Source organism: Tachypleus tridentatus, chromosome 7 (genome assembly GCF_004210375.1).
Source record: "Tachypleus tridentatus isolate NWPU-2018 chromosome 7, ASM421037v1, whole genome shotgun sequence".
Taxonomy (NCBI): domain Eukaryota; kingdom Metazoa; phylum Arthropoda; class Merostomata; order Xiphosura; family Limulidae; genus Tachypleus; species Tachypleus tridentatus.
The window spans coordinates 59,332,750-59,350,677 of NC_134831.1; the positions used below are offsets into that span (position 1 = coordinate 59,332,750).

The 17,928-nt window shown below is 28.4% G+C and overlaps 1 protein-coding gene across 4 annotated transcripts in view; it reads right to left on the reverse strand.

Moving 5' to 3' along the window:
- Positions 1 to 894: 894 nt before the first annotated feature.
- Positions 895 to 17,928, reverse strand: part of LOC143255756 (protein FAM135A-like) — a 91,031-nt gene continuing 73,997 nt past the window's right edge. For all 4 annotated transcript variants that reach the window (XM_076511929.1, XM_076511933.1, XM_076511931.1 and 1 more), the window contains 4 exons: positions 16,929 to 17,080; positions 13,097 to 13,207; positions 11,948 to 12,064; positions 895 to 2,841 (listed from right to left, as the gene is read on the reverse strand). In XM_076511929.1, the coding sequence (XP_076368044.1) occupies positions 2,636 to 2,841; positions 11,948 to 12,064; positions 13,097 to 13,207; positions 16,929 to 17,080 (586 nt within the window). In that variant the 3' untranslated portion in view covers positions 895 to 2,635. The remainder of the gene's footprint in view (positions 2,842 to 11,947; positions 12,065 to 13,096; positions 13,208 to 16,928; positions 17,081 to 17,928) is intronic.

The following is a 17,928-nucleotide window of genomic DNA, read 5'->3' on the forward strand; positions in this document are numbered from 1 at the left end:
GAAAATACGTCAGATATTGCTATGGTACATAGGCCTGATAACAACTATAAAGAGTATTGGACAAAACAATGAACAGACAATAGCACATGTCTCTAGAAGTACAAAGTCAATTAGAAGAAAAATAATTTGAAGAAAATTTGAATAAAAATGCTCACTGTTAATTTTAAAGGTTAGTATCATTCTTTTACATAATAAAAAATTAAGAAAATAAAAACAACAAGACAAATAGTACAAAGGATTATGGCAATAAGTGTAAAAATGTCTGAATGATTTTATGGAAAAAAAAACCAAACAAAGACAAGTAGTTCTAAAAAAAGAATAAGCATGTGCTAGTGGTCATGAAAACTGTCACCCTGCTATTGGTAGAGGGCTACAGTTTAATGATGATGGGACCTTTTTTTCAATGATTGTAGCATGTACAAGAATATACACAGCACTGTGGCAAAAGGTAACAGTTGTTTGTGGTGTTGAGTAGCAATAGGTTTCAACTTTTTTTTTAATTCATTAATGTTTTTATCTAGAAACTATTTATAAGCACAGTATGAGATATACAAAGTGACCAAAAATTAATAGCAAAATATATTTAGAAGAAATGCACCATAGGAAAAAAATAAACAGAATGTAAAGCTTTACCTGAATCATTTTTAAGAATAGATCACTACAGGCTTATAAACAATATATGTATATATATAATTGTAGGCAAATAGCATGTGGATGGACATCAATATAACTTCTAAAATTTTAAACAAACTTTTAGAATCTTTAAATTACTTTTCCAACACTGTGTGCACCTTAACATGGAACTTGGCAAAACTGGATAAGTAATACAAGTTATTTGTAATTTTATCTGTATAAAATAATGGAATATAATCTTCTTTATTCTGAAGAAACATGTTTAAACAATATTGTACTTTAATATCAAATGCATGGAAGTAAAGTATACTATGAAAACTACTGTTAAATCTATCAGAATGCAGTTTAAGTCTGCTTTGAAATGGTCAAACAACAGCAGAATTAATTGTATTCCTAGAAATATATAAACACTATTGATCAGGTAACTCTCATCAATGGAACAAAATTGACACATATAAAAATGAAATGCAACAAGTATAAAACTAGAATACATAAAACAAAATTGAGCACTCAGATCTGATTTAGTGTTATTTTACTAATATGTTAAGAGAAATCTTGTGTAAAACCAAGTTTAATTATATACAGATAACAAAACCAGACTATATGCAAGATCTCTCTTACCTTATTATATACAGATACATATTCTGAAAGAGCAATGTAGATTTCAATCTATGCACCACTCCATAGCTCATTTAAGACATGCAAGTGCAAAATGACTTCTTCAATGAGGCAAACAGTGAAAACACCCCTTCCTTGTGTTATAGTTTTTCTACCAAATTTCATAAAAAATATCTGAAACTTTAAATGCACAGCACAGAAAACGTTTAATGACATAACATTTTCAGCAGTTCTCAAAAACAAAACTCTTACATTCAAAGAGCATAAATGTTTCATATAAAAGATTGAAATAGTAGGTTTGAAATATATGCATATACAGATATTATAAATTCTCCTTGAAAACAAAATCCAATTATGTGCAAAATAGATGTGCTTTCAAATTCATCATCGAAATTGATGATTGAAATGCAAGAAAAGTCTCACTTTCAAATTCACAAATTAATCTTAACTGACACAATATAAAACCAAATGCAGGAACTCTGAAAAAATATTGCATGAAAAAAATTAGACATCAACCAATAACACACCAAATGAGATCACTTGAAAATTTAAATAAACACATTTTTAAAATGCCTTTTTCAATAAATAATTATTTTGATAAATTTCTCTTAAATAATTTTTAAAGTTTAAATCAACAACATTTAAAAATAAAAACACTTAAACCTTCTAAAATTAAAGTTTCCAGAAATCTGTGTATCATAAAACATTCTGTGAGATAGCTAAAAAAATGAAAAACTTGTAGACCTTACTATTTCAAATTTGATACAAGTTTTCTCAATATTCATTAAATTAATCAGATGGACATAAGCTATTTAGTGAAAATAAAAAGCTTAATGATTAGATTATTTTTTATGCTATTTCATTTTAGAGTTATACTTCAAAACTTATCTGGTAATGATACCAAAACCACCATACAACTGTTTTTTCTTGATAACACAAATTTTAACATATCATGAAAATGTTCTCCCAGCAATAAAAATGGCAAAGGTATTTATAATTTACAAACATTAAGTTTCCAATATTTTTAGTTGAAAGAACAAAGTTGGGCACATGTTTCAAACAGATTATAAAAAAAACATTCAAAATAATTTCACAAAAATATTGAATAATTTACACAAATTTCAAACAACAAACATTAATAACTTATTATGATACCTACTTTTAACTACAGAATGTAAATTCTATTTCATTCAACAACATTTTTCATAAAATATAAATCATATACTTGCTTTGCTTCTTATCAAACAAGATGTAATGATTTGACAGGGATTAAATTACATTCATGAACAGAAAAAACTACATCACACTATTATGTGGAAAACAAGACCCAAATCACTGTATAGCACTACTGTTTTGCTTTCATTCAAATTGCATTCTTTGCTTTTCAGCTAAAATACTTTAGTCCACACACAACTAGAAACTTTTCAATGAACAACTCTGAGTCCAGAACAGCAATATGAGCTGTTCGACCTATCAGAGAATTAGGATTGCTGGGCAGAGCATGGTGAACTTCATAGCGTATAAAATTGACATGTGGCTTATCCAAGATGGGTTGAAGGATATTTTTAACCATTTCTCTGTATACTGCTCCTGATGATAGAAAAATCAATTTTGGTTTGTTTACATATATTTGTTTTATTATCCTAAAATATAACTAAAACACAGTAGAATGAACAAAGCTGTATTTTCAGACACTAATGGATCTGTTGCTCAATAAGCAAGAGTAAAACATCTAACTACAACAAACCAAACATCTAACTGAAGTAATTTTTAAAGCATAACAAGTTTAGTTCACATTTAAAATTAAAAGAAAATGTGAAAAGAACATTTATATTTCCATTGTAAACATATGACATCAAGTATCTGGTATCATTAACAAACTGATAAAGAAAAACACCAAGATACAATGAAGAATAGGAAAAAAAACAAACAAACCCAGTAATAAAAATGTTAAAAGAAAAAGGGATATAATGGAGTGGATAGAAGACAAGAAACAAATGGAGTAACAAAACAAACAAAATATGAGGAAGATCTGAATACAATATGGAGGAAACAAAGATGGAATAAAAATGGAAAAGTAAAGGTTGATTTGATATAGTGTAAGGAGGAAAAAAAAGACACAAGAAGAAATTAAATAAAATTAGACAGAGATTAGAAAATGAAGATAAGTTGAATTATATAGATGTAAGAAAAAACTTGTGTTAGTTGTGTAATGAAAGATCAAATCTAGAAAAAATAGAAAAAAAGAACAGAAAAAAGGATTTTTTGCAAAGATCTAAATGGAAATAGAGTGAAAAAATGACAAGACAAACAATAAACTTAGGGAATTGGAAAATTTATTTATGGAAATGATAAAAAGGGTTGGTAAGAAATAAGAAATAAAAGAAAATGGGAATATGTAAGTAAATGGTAAGAATCTTATAAATAATAAACAGAGTAAAAAAATAAAATGTTTCCAATTAATGAAGAGAAATTTATCAAGTCATAGAAGATGACATAACATTCTAACAAATACAATGGCAGAAAGGGTAAAAAGATAACTGGAAGAAAATGAGAAGATTACAGACAAGAAAGCAGGTTTAAGAAAAAGACAAACAATATATTTATATTCAAAGGCTTAACAGAAAGTAAAATGCAAATAAAAAGAAAAAAGTTGTTTGCTCTTTTTGTGTGGATTTAAAGTCAGCATTTGATATTACAGATAAAAATAGATGAAATTATAGGCCAAATGTTGATGATAACACAAGATATTTAAATTGAAACAAAAATATAGCAAGAATAAATAGAAGACAAGCAGAAACTATTGAGCACAAGTTAGATATTGACATCTATTGCACTTAATATTACTTAGTATATATACAAATGATCTATAAGAGAAATAGGAGAAAAAGAAAATTTGATGAACTGCTAGAAAAAATTTATTGTTTAATCTTTCACCAATTAGAAACACAAGTATGAACAATCTATCAATGGGGGCACCAGTGAGCACCCACATCATCCATGCATATAAATATTAATTGTTATATTTTCTCTGTGTTTTTAACATAATTTAAGCAAGTTATTGACACTAACATCAAGATATACAGTGCAAATGTGTTCTATATATCACAATGCATAATATAGCAAAATCTAGTGCTAATTTAAGATTTTTATGATGGAGAAATGACACTGACTTGAAAATGACCTTAAAATCTAATTGCACAATGAAAGGTTAAAAGTTTGCAGAAGATATAGTTATTGTAACAGATGATTAAGAAAGACTGACAGAAATTAATAAAAAATTAGGTAGAAGCAAAGACAGAAATAGGTTAATAATAAATCAAAGATTAGAGTATTTCAAAATGGAAGAAGTAGGTGAAAAGTATGGAATGAAAAATCAAGAAATAATAAATAAATTATTTAATATGGATACCAAATTACAAACAGAAGTACATGAAAAGAAATCTGTGTACAAAGATGCAGAGAGCTTTCATTCAAGCATAGAACATAACAAGAGAAAGTATTATGAATGACATTGTTAGTTGGATCATTAATAACGTATTGAGATGGAATAAAGATGAGAAGGTAGTAAACCTGAAGAAAAGAAACAGAAACTAGAATAGGTAATAATACACCAATTTATACAGGACTGCTACAAACAAAGATTTAATAAGGAATTATAAGGCATAAAGATAGTTTGAAGATATGTCACAGAAATAATAAAAATGAAAGAAAAACAAATGACCCAAAAAATGTTTAATGGGGACAATAAGATGAATTAAAAACAATAGAAAGAATAAATGATGGACAAAAAAGAGTACTATGCTGTACACTATACAATTAAAATTTACTTAAAACCAATCAACAGTCAGGAAGACACATGTTTTGACATTATTTACATCATCTTCAAGAGTGTGAAAATCAAATACAATGTAATACATAAATACAAAATATTTACATATTTAAAAATGATCACACCATTTACTTGCTTTATTTTCTAACCTGTAGTCTTTATTTAAAATTATTTTTACTGTGTTTCATTATTTCTGTGGCTTTTCAAATATTTCTAGCTATCAAATTATCCAGTTAAGCTAAAATAGCAGGTTTTTAACTACTGGATGGCATGACTAGTATAATTTACCATAATGAGAAATGTTAAAAACAAAAGTGAAAACTCTGCAACACTAGCTGAAAATGTAAACCAGGTTGAATGGTGATAAAATCAAAAAATGAGTAAATGGTTATGGTTTTTTTAAATATGTAAACTAGTAGTCACTAAATGTTTAACTGTATATTACACAACATTGATTGTTTGAATACTTTAATTTTAAACTAAAGAGCAAGTTGATATAAGATCTGTACTGAAAAAGATAGAAATAACATACATAAAAACAGAACAAAATATTCATGTGAATTTAAGTGTGGCACAACAATTTACTTATTACAGACATAAAAAAGATCAAAAATTGGAGAGATGGAATGAATGAGGGAATGAGAAAAGAGAAAATTTATTAAATTATGATCTTGGTTACAACCTAGAAACATTTATAGAAGGAGTCTGGAAAAAAGGAAACAAAGGGGATGTAAGAAAAATGAAGACACAGTGGAATATAGATGGAAGTGTGAAGAGATGCAAACAGTCAGAAAGAAAGGAAATGAATGGATTGAAAAAGAACAAAATCAGGAAGGAAATGAAGGGATTTGGAAAATGATGAAAGGAAAAATAAACAGAAATAAGCATGCATGCTGAAGAGATTGTATAAGGAAATAATTAAAACAGTAATAAACAAACAATTAATAAAGAGATTGTAAAAAATGAAAATAATGATAATAAACTAAAGAGAAAACCTAGAATAAAATTTAAATCCAGTATTATGGAAAATAAAATCTCCATAGATACTTTGACACAAACATTCTCTTCAGTCCTACATTTGTTTGTGTGAAAAATACATGAGCTGTTTATTTTTTACAAAAGTTCTACATCCTTTAACAGCATATGATGTCAGAAAGAGAATAAACTTAGTGACCTTTAGCAGTGTTGAAGTTTGGAAATTTGTGAACTATTAATTTTTTCACCAGTTCTTTTTTTGACATAATTTCTAGTTTTATGTTGTTGTTTGTTTGTTTTTTACCTGGTTTTAACTTGATTTACTCATACGTTGAAAAATAGAATTATTTGTTTGACCATTTCTAATACATTTTTATATTCTGCAAGTTTTGTACTTAAATTTCAATAAGATTGGCAGGAGACTACACAGACAAATTTTTAAGTGTTGGGATATTTTATAAAAAAACAAACTTGAAACTATTACTTTTCAGACATTTCTCTAAAACCACAATATTAGATTTGTTGCTTATGCAATATATTTTCATTTTCAAATGTAGTGATAGTATTTGCTTACTGAGTTACTGTTAAAGTTATAAAGCAGCTAAATAAATTGTATTATTACATGAAAATAACCTACATTTTGTTATTTGTCACTTCTTATTTTAAAGATAAACATAATTAGTGTAGTGTGAAGACAAGGTACTGATAAAATAACATAATACATTTAACTCTAATGTCAAGTTTAACAATGTTATCAATAGGCAACTCGTATTTAAAGTTGATTTATTCCCAGGTTACAATGATTAAGAATAGCACAAGTGTTAAGCACTAGCAGTTTAACTGAAAAGCAGTTATTTATTTGGGAATTCATAACTAACCCAGTTGTGGAGTTTTATAATTTGTATGTAGCATTTGTAGGTTTAAAAAGAAACTGGAAGCTGTTCAAAATAATAAAGGTTATGGATGAAGGGAAGAGCAAACAGCAGGAAATTACAGCAGAATTTAGAGGAAATCAAGTTTTTGCATACAAAGAATCCAATCTCTAATAATGACTTCTAAATAGTTAAAAACATTATTAATATAGCCAGTAGTAGTGAATTTAATTATGATGATCAGACTCTTATTAAGTAACAGATTTAAGCCTTTAGTTTATGTACATAATGAACTCGAGGAAGTACAGGTAGCAAAAGGATAACTGGGATGGAAATGAAAAAATAAGAACCTATAGTGTGGTACAAGGATAGGATAGTCTGTAGGGCAATTAGAGACAAAGACATTACACTATCTAGGGGCAGGGATAGAGTATATAACCAATAGAACAAGTAATAATGTAAAGAGTGCTAGCAGTGATTCCATCTTTATAACGCACACAAGGGTTAATGATGGTGGGAAGGGTAGTTCAAGAGAATGTATTGTTAAGTACAAATTATTAATAAAGCATTCACAGAAGAGCCATGGTAACTTAATTCTTTCAAGAATACTGTCCACATTTAATTGTAAGGATAAAATTATAAGTAGGCACTGAGGCTGAATACTAGTTTAGGTTAATGTGCAAGGAAGAGCTGGTTAAATTTATATGATCAGTTCAATGGGAACAAAGAGGTTTTGGCAGGGATAGGTTACATTTAAATACAGGGTGTTCGGAAAGTAACTGTACAGTTTTGTAATCATATTTTATTCAGTCTATTTCAAGCCAGCAACTGATGGCAGTGTTTAGAAACAAAATAAGAAGGATCCAGGCCTGTATTGATGGCAATAGGGGTCACTTTCAACATTGTTTATAATTGTCATTCATATTTACCTCCTGTATTCTATATTGAAACATGTCTGTTAATAAATATACAAGTGCACAATGACTTTCTGAACAACCTGTATGATACAAGCTGGATTATTTGCAACAGCTATTAACTGTTACGTTCACAATAGAAAAGGGAAAATAAGATGCAAAATGAGATATAGGATGGTAGCAAGATTTAGAAGTAGTTTTAATGGTATGTTAGACTGATACTATTGTAATGGTAGAAGAAATAACACAGATGACTAGACCACTACTCTGAACAAAGGATTCTGATATAAACGAAATTACTGAAACCAAGCTAAACAAACAATTCTGATGATAGGAATTTATTTGAAATACAGGACTACAAAATGTTTAATAAGGACAGTCGTATAAACAAGGGAAGAAGAGTGGCTTTATGTATAAAATATGAGCTACAGCCTCTTCAAGATGAATATATAAAAGTTGACACCAATAAGGTTGAACCTATTTGGGTTTCTATTAGTGGTTATATGAAAGAAGGTTTTTATATGTGAATTTGTTAGATTATTAGAAGTAACTAATAAAGTTAACGAAAAACTCTACAGTAAAATAGAGTTTAACCATTAATGGAAGATTTTAATTTTTGACATATAGATTGGAAAACATTAGAGTCAAATCACAATTGAGACAGGTTTTAGAAAGTGTTCACTTTGGTTTTCTTCAACAATTTGTAGGTATATCTTCTAGGAACAATGCCATTTTAAATTTATTGTTAACCTCTAACAAAGAAATGACTGAAAGGGTAGAAATTGGGAAATATCTTGCTGCACTTAGATTTGACAATTTTGCTGCATATGGAGATAAGGAACAATATAATTTTGGTTCTACTTTTTAAAAGAGCAAATTTTTTAAAGATGTGAGACAAAAAATTATCTAATGTGAATTTGGCAACTGAATCAGTTGTAGGTACTGATGAAATGTAGAAAATGTTTCAGTGGAAAAAAAGATAAGCATCTTCTTTACAGATAAGTAAAAAATTTAAGTTGTCTCAGAAAGGGTATAAAGGATAAAATTTTAAAACGTTTTACAAATATAAAATTTTATCCTTTATACCCTTTCTGAGACAACTTAAATTTTTTACTTATCTGTAAATTTTAAAACGTTTTACAAATATAAAAATTTTAAATTCACTGCAATGATAAGAAATTTGGTAGTGATTATAAAATATCGAAAAGAGTTGATAAAATAGGAAATAAAAAAGATTGACTGAAAATGTATAAATTAATAACAAGTACCTATTTATACTTTTTCAAATATATAAAGGGTAAGTAAAATATTAGAAGGGGAGAATGATATTTGAGAGATGAGAGAGAAAGCTAATATCTGATGATTATGGAATAGCTGGATTATAAAATTTTGCTTTTTTTCTTCAGTTTTTAAAAATATTTAAATAATATCCCACATCTGAACAGTTACTAGATGGAAAAAACATTGACGAATTATAATCATTAATTATGAGCTTGTTATAACACATTGAAAAGCTTCATGAATGATAATACTTCTGAGGCAGATATTTGCCCAAAGGTTTTGAAAGAAGTTAATGATTTAATATATGGACCAATTTATATATTTTGTAATTCCTTAAATAGTAAGAAGGATGTTAAAAGATTGCAAGTTGGTTAATGTTACTCTTCTTTTCAAGGAAGATAAACATGTTTGTTTGTAGTTAAACACAAAGCTATAACACAAGTGAGGTACCTCAGAGCTAATTTTTAGGACCTTGCACTTTTTGATTTATTTAAATCAACACAAAATTTTCAATAGATTATTTAATTTTGCTGATGACACTAAAGTTTTGACATGTTGCTTTTACAAATGGATTTCAATTTTTCGGTAAGTTAGACAAATAAATGGCAAATGACTTATTTAAGATAAATGCAAGTTAATGCATGTGGAATATTACAATTCAAATTATGGGTATAATTTTGATGGGAATAGCCTTAACCATGTTATGGAAAAAAAGAATATTGGTTTTTTGGTTCATCAGTCTCTTTAGCCAACCAAGCAGTGTTCTGCTTCCAGTGACATGGGAAATAGGATTTTAGTTTTTATCTACATAAATAATGAATACAGTCTAAAGAGGTTATAATGTCATTGCATATGCTACTGGTTAGGCCACATCTGAAGTACTGCATTCAGTCTTAGGTTCTTTACCTTAGAAAAAACATTGAACTGTTGAAAAGGATTAGGAAGAGGGCTACTAGGATGATACCTGGAATGGAAAGATTGTCACACATGGACAGTTTAAGGTCTCCAAATTTGTTTTATCTTGAAAATTAAGAATTAAAATAAATTTGACAGATGTTTAAGATTGTTCAAAGAATTGATGTTTTTTTTTTTTTAATGGTGAGAATGGTAAGACTAAGGGAAACCAATTATACATTTTGGCATGGTAGGAATCATCTTTAGCTATGATAGAGTTAATTTCTGAGTGGTTAGACTTTGGAACACTTTGTCTTCAGATGAAGTAGATGTGATTAATTTAAGAGAGTTTAAAATAAAACTCAAATATTTGAACAGTAATTGATGGCTTTAAGTTTTTCAGTGTTTATTTTAATTTGGTGGACACCATGGCCAAGATAGACCAAAAAGTCCCTTGTTGTTCTTTAATGTTATATTAATATTCCTAAAAGTGTCTTCCTTTTAATGAGCATTTTTAATGAAGCCTATAAGATATTGCAACCATTAAAAACTATATATACAATTTGGATTTCTTCTTCTACAACCTCTTCAAAATAGTGAAGTTATAACTGGTGTTTTAACTCTTCTATATTGGAGAGAAAATGTGGGCATAGCTTACAAGATTTCTTTTCTATAGATAGAAAAAAATAGACCCTAAAAATGGGAGCAAAATCATGGTTTCCACTTGAAACTTAGTAAGACTACAGATCTGGTTAATCTTCTGGAAAAAGGCTTCAAAATTCTTTCAATCGTTTAGCCAAATAGAAAATATCTTATCAATATATTGGAACCAGGGAGTCTATTTCCAAAATACTTCACACAGAACTGAGAATAAAGGGTTGCACATAGTCATTCTATATTATTGTCTAATATCATCAATGGATGTGAATGTGTTAACTTCAACATATCTTCCCCCTACAGAGATAATACAACAGACTGGAACAGGAAGATAAATGTTAATTTTAAATAAATTTCTTTTTAGGAAGTTATTTTTTAATTGGCCTGTGTATTTGTAAACAATGAATCAAAATCAAAACTGACCAGAAAAAACAGATTCCTGCTAGTTACCTGGAAATTTTTGGAGAGAGTTATTAAAATCAGATACTTTCTTGATAAGTAATTTTGCCTTGAGTACTTTTATCCAGCAGTAAATCCTTCAGAATCACATTTGTTTTTGTTTTGTCAAATTTTGTTAGTACAATATCCTTATTTTTTTATTTTTCTTAAGACTTCTGTAAAACAATGAGGAACTGATAACTCTTCATTTCCACTGTAAAAAAGTGCAGTAGATATACCAGTTAAAAAGCTTCATCACAGTCTTTGAGCAATTTAGCATTCAATATCAAGTCAAAATCAGTGTTTTTGAAAGAAAATGAGACCATAACCTGATGTTATTTTTTCTACATCTATATGATGGTAATACTACAGAATTATTCTTATCCAGCTGGGAAGCTTTATACAACATACTTCTTTTGAATAGTTTATCAAATTTATTTTTCTACACAAAAAAAAATCTTGATCATAAATCAGCTAGAAAATCAGAAAAGAGTAATAAATAAAACTAAAACTTATGTGGAAAGATTGTTAAATCAAAGTTTTCTAAATCTCAGTGTCTCCAAAGGTCATTGAAATTGAACCCTTTTTTCTGACATCATATGAATTGGAACTTCTCTTGTAAAGTAAACAGTGCATGCCTTTCTCTCACAAACAAACCTTGGACTGAATAGAATACATTAAAGAGTCATAACATTTCTCCACATAAAGGTGGTGTTGCTCCAAGACAGTAGGCCTAAGCTTAATTTTAGATTACACGGTATTGTGTACTTACCTACTAAACAGAAAATTATCTGAAGAACATAAATTAAATTCATGTTAAACAAAACACAAACCTTGTACTGAAGTGTCCTTAACTGCAGTTTTACAAAGCTCAATTCTAGCAGAATGAGAAGGAACATACCGGTCTTGAGATGAACCAAAGAGCAACACATTTTTGAAATATTCTAAGCCTTAGAAAAAAAAACAACTTTGTTTCAGCATTTCTAAACATGCTGGAAATTTACAAATATGATCTAGAGATTTCTATTATAAGATCTACTTTTAAATAAACAATGTACCACTAAGATCATGATAAAACACAAAAACTAGCTACAAGACACTGATCATTGTGTTCTGTTTACATAACATTTATTCCCAGACATGAACTAATAAATGATACATTCAAGTCAGCTTTCTGAAGGTTGCATAAAAATTACTTTAAATTATAAAATAGTAGTTTTGAAAATTAAAGAGAAATATATGAAAGATACTGCTAATGTAACAGTACTGAGGTTAAGGTACAAAACCTTCCAGAAATAAAACAACAAAACCAACCTTTATTATTTATGGCTTAGGTACTGCAGCAACAAAATATTGATAATTCATTTCAATTATTGCAATACCTTTCAATTTTGACAATAAACTTGTATTTTCTAAGAAAGAGCTTCAAAAAATTAACTTGACCATAGATAGGTACTACACTTAAGTACTTGAAACAGCACTACTGCAATAGAATGTTTTGTGCAAAATTTTAACTTATATGCTCAACAATTAAAGCAAAGCTCACTGTTTTACATTCAAACTAAGTTGTGTGTGGGAAGCGTGCAAAAACTCCTTAATACAAAGACACTTTTCATTTGTCATAAGTTCAATAGGTAGTCAAATTTTCTAGTTTACATACAAAGCAAACCAAATGTCCAAAGATTTTCTGTATAGTGTCATAAGACAGTAATATTACAATCTTTCAAATCATTTGGTTAACAAAGCATTCAGATTTGAAATATGTAAATTATGTAAGTTATATGTTTATTCATTTATTAGAATAAATGTCCATCTTTAATTAACTAGCCATTTCAAAGCAAGGATGATTTTTAACATAGAAATTATCATATTAATAATTATTTTTTATTCAGAACAAATGTAAGATATGTTTTTCAGACCCTAGTATGAAATTAGAAAGAGAAAACTAATAACTAGAAAAAAAATTAAATCTTTCCCTTCACCTGGTTTCTTGCTAAGTTTGTACAAAAATGTCTCCTGCAAATCAGCAGCATCCCTCATACCCAACTGAAGAAGTGAACCAGATTTTTTCCACTTCTGCATGAACCACATTCCTGAAAAACATGAAACAGTACATGGTCATAGAATTATTATAAAACAACTATAAATACTGGAAAGCATGTGAAAATATTCTAATGAACAAGGTAATTTGAAATAGGTTCCTCCAAAACACGACTACAACAAATGAATAATACCAAATAGCAAAGTTTAAAAATATTTCACTTCTTGAGAAACATACACTGCTATTGTTCCAACAAAGCTAGAAAATTTAGTCATAAGTTTATTTGTTATGATAAATTTTAAGAAATTTTTACTCACTATAAGTTTTACATTGCAAATTCTTCTGTGAAAATTAATGGATGCAAAATCATATTTTTTCATAATTGAAACCTTTACAGCTTGATATGTTTTGATAAAATTCTTAAAATCTGAATAATAATTCCTCTATGTGTAATTTAATTTATTTCTGCATGCTACAATTTTATTTAGGTAATGATCAATAATATATGTGATGTTCAAAATAAATTGGTGCAATTTCTTGATCTCGAATCTTTTTTTTTGACTATTTAATTTGGAAAAACAGCTATATGACAATAGTTTTAGAAATATATTTTACACAGAGAGGACTTTGCTTTAGGATAAGGTATCATAAATTTGATTTATGCAAAAATATTTCACCAGCACCTATCTGAGGTGTAGTTTCGATTTATGCAAAAACAAAGAGCATAGGAGGAAGCTCTCTCCCACTACTAGTGGAAATCTGGGAGGACCTCCCCTGAAAAGTTTTGAAATATAAACTTTAAGTAATGCACTCAGACAACTATCAAAAATTAACCACAAAGGTGACAATCTATTACTAATTTATGTTTTTATTTCTAACGTTTTTAAATATTGTTGGGAGAAAAAAAAAGATTAAGCTTTTATATCAAAGAAAAGTTGTATATTGAAATCTCAATATTATGTACAGACATACATGCAAATATCAAGATACACCCCCTGTATGCAATATGGCATGTCAGCCTCTACTAAATTCTTAGCAGTGTACAATGAAATACTATTTCTTTTTGCAAAGTTTAACTACAAAACACAGTATGTCTTTTGTTGAAAAGGTCAGTGGTGTATTACTTCTATGATAAATTCAATTTTAAATTACAATGTCAAACATACAGTGCTAAATCAGATTGTGATCCATGAGACATAATATTCTTGTTAAATCAGCTTGAATTATTTCAAAATCAACATAAAATGACAGATAAGATCCTATATGCAAGGCTTACTGATGTTTTACCCACATTTGTACCAAGCAGTAATTTGTTCTTCACAGACTGTTTAGTAAACCTTTTTATGTTTACATAAAAATAAAACACATTAAAAAGCACAAGAAAGCTTTGGTTCTTTGTCTATAACTATATGGATTAGTCATTCTTAAATTTGAAAAAAAGACTACAAGGAAGGCAACTAATCAATTGCACCCACTGCAAACTCTGATGCTATTCTTAGTCAAATAGTGGAATTTGACATTACTTCTATAATATACATATTCAAAGTGCAGAGGACAATTTTGTGCCAATGGAGCAAAATCCATGGACTTTCAGATTCGCAGTTCATCATGTTAATCAATAGACCATGGTCAGCCCAACAAGGTAGTTCTTTTTATCAAAATCATATATTCACATTAACATTTTACTACAAATTAATACCAGATATAATCAGAACATTTAACTTTCCAGCTCAAACAAAGTTGAAATAATTCTGTCAACTGACTTCTAATTTAAACTGAAATCACATGCAGAAGATCAAAACAAAACCTACTCATTAATACATGTATATAAAACAAAAAACTTGAACATATTTTCCATATTTTTCTTTTAAAATCAAAAGTCATTGATAAGATACAAAATACTAAGATAAAAAATATAAGCCTTCAAGATGAAGCATAATTATAGCTGTAACTAAAAATAAAGATCAACTAATAATAGTCATCGTGGTTTAAAAGGAAAAAAAAAGCAGTACAATTCAAAATTATCATTAGATTAGTTTTAAAAAATAACAAAGATGTCAACAAATGTATATAGCTTTATATTAACAGTATTGAAAAAGTGGTTACTTCTGTGCCAAATTAAATCATTTTGGGGGCCCTATGTAACATTGGACTAAATAAAACTAAACTAACAATATGATAAACAACCTATAAATATCAGAGCATCATTCTAAATTGTATTAAAATAATTAAATCTTTCTGAGCAAGCACCATAGACAATGTAAGTGCTTCATGTACTTACTCTAATAGTCAAACGTGAAATACCATAATTTCAAAATTATTGTACCCTTGTTGGAGTAATAGGCAGAATGAGAAAGCATTATAGGCACTGTAAAACATAAACAAGAGAATAATGTTTATATGTATTGTTAATTTGGATCAGATTTTAATCTTATTGAGATACTTGCATTTTCCATGGTTGTTAAAACCCCCTCTAAGTTGGGAGTGCATGTTGATTAATCTCAGCTTGCTACTTCACAACATACATAATCTTAATTTTTAGAGAAAAAAAATGAAATAAAAGTAAAAATTAGGCAAAATCAAAGACTAAAGTTGTTTGTTCAAAAAGATACATTTCCTTGAATTTCATGAAGAACAATTTGGGTTTGATCAATCAGAAAATGCTTTTACATGAATTGATATCATGCTTTAAGTTAAATTTGAGAATCAAAGAAAAAAGTAACAATAAGTAGAAAAACATAGTTCAAATCTGGAGCTATAATACCTTGAACTTAAAACATTCTTTCTGTTGTCTAAATGGTTTTGTAATCTGATCACAATCACATGAAACATCAGAACACTATATAAGTAATGGAAGCCTTAAGCAGACTGCTACTGTAAAATTCTGAATGGCAAAATGCTACAGTAAACATTTGAAAATGGAGGGAATTTTTATTCTAGTACTTTTAGTTTCAAAACACAAGAAAGAATCATGGTGCTGAAGAATTCACCCCATGGTAACAATTACACAACCAAAACCCTGGAGTGCTTATTTTATACAAGACTATATATTTGGCACTTGAGATAATGTTGCAATGTTTTAATGATAAATACCTTTGCACTACCCCTGCTTCATGATATTAAAGGAATAATTCAGTCTCTTCAATAACAAAATAAAGTATTTCATTGTAATTACTGATGAAAAATGATGTTTCTCAACAGCACAATGATACAAAATATTTTTTGCATTACAGTGAAACTATCATGCTAGATTAGATCATCTTCTTAAGCATCAAAATACTCTTCTATATACTGGAAAAAGGAACAAACGTGTATATTTTAAACTCAAGTGCACTGCTTGCAATAAAAAAATGTCTCTAATGTTAAAGTCCAAAATGTTACACTACAATTTCTTGCAGTAGATAGTTAGGTTGTCAAAAACCCTTTAATTACTAATAACTTTCTTATCAGACTAACACAGTAGTATAATTTAATATTAGAAATACATGACCATATAACACCAAATTTATTATTTTTCTTTAATGTTATGCTCAGCATTTAATTTTACAGTTTGCAGCATATTTTTCAGGAGCATTCCACTAAAAAAATTAAACTAGATGACAATACAAAACTTCAGTTCTGTTTTTGCAGAATGCTCATGAAACAGCTGAAAAGCTAAACACTGAGTGTCCAATTAAAGAAAAATGATAAACCTGGCATTACAACGTCATTATTTCCAGTATTAAAATGTCTTAGTATGCTTTACAGAAAATAAATGAGAACATTTAACCTACCCATGTTCACTAGACCACTACTGTTATACAGTGTTCCCAGATGTGGTCCAGAAAGAGATAGGAAAGTATGAAGACTGTTGAGGTAGGGCTTCATTTCTGGCCTTGTTAGCGCTGACCGAATTATTATGTTCCCCAAAGAATGACCAATAAAACTGTAAAGAAAAAGATGCAGTTTTAAGGATCTGGTAAAACACTGTAAAATCTTCACACTGTAATTGCAATTACCAATTCAGTTTTACAGTTTATCAGCTGAAATGTGTATATTATATAGGCAGTTATTATGAAAATAGATAAACTACAGCCATTTGAAGTAAATATAACCAGCAAGAAAAAAATTTAACTTCGCATATTAACAGCTGAATCATAGCTCAAAAACTGAATTATGAATATATAAACCAACCTAAGTTTGGTAGATGTTTTTCACATGCAGATCAACTAAATGAGCTCCAACTTAATCAAATGGTTTACTTTGCCTCAGAAAATGAAAGTACATGTAATAGTTTTTATATGTATAAAATTCTATTTTTGCATACAATTACACACAGCTACTAATTAATCTTGTAATTAAATACTAACCATGATATTTACTAATAGTCCACTGCTTAGTTGAATCACCAAAAAATGTTAGAAATGTCATTTAAAAAATCACACACAAGATGACTATAAAACTAAAATTTCACAAGGAAGTAAAGTACTTTAACATTTTTCTAAACCAATGCAAAAAATTCCTACAGGCTGAAAATGTTCATTAACAAGATATGTAACTGCTGTGTCAATAACTTAACTATAGACAAAACAAGTATAACATTGAGGAAATTATATTCATATACTTTTGTTAAAAACCACTTTTAACAATAAATTTTAATAACATATTTCAGAGCATTAAAAAATCCTCTGTCCAACAAAGATAATATACTACATAACTGACAACAGAAGCAGTATTATTAAGCAGTTTCAATCATTCCTATTTAAAGTTAAATTAGATATTTGTTTTTTAGTC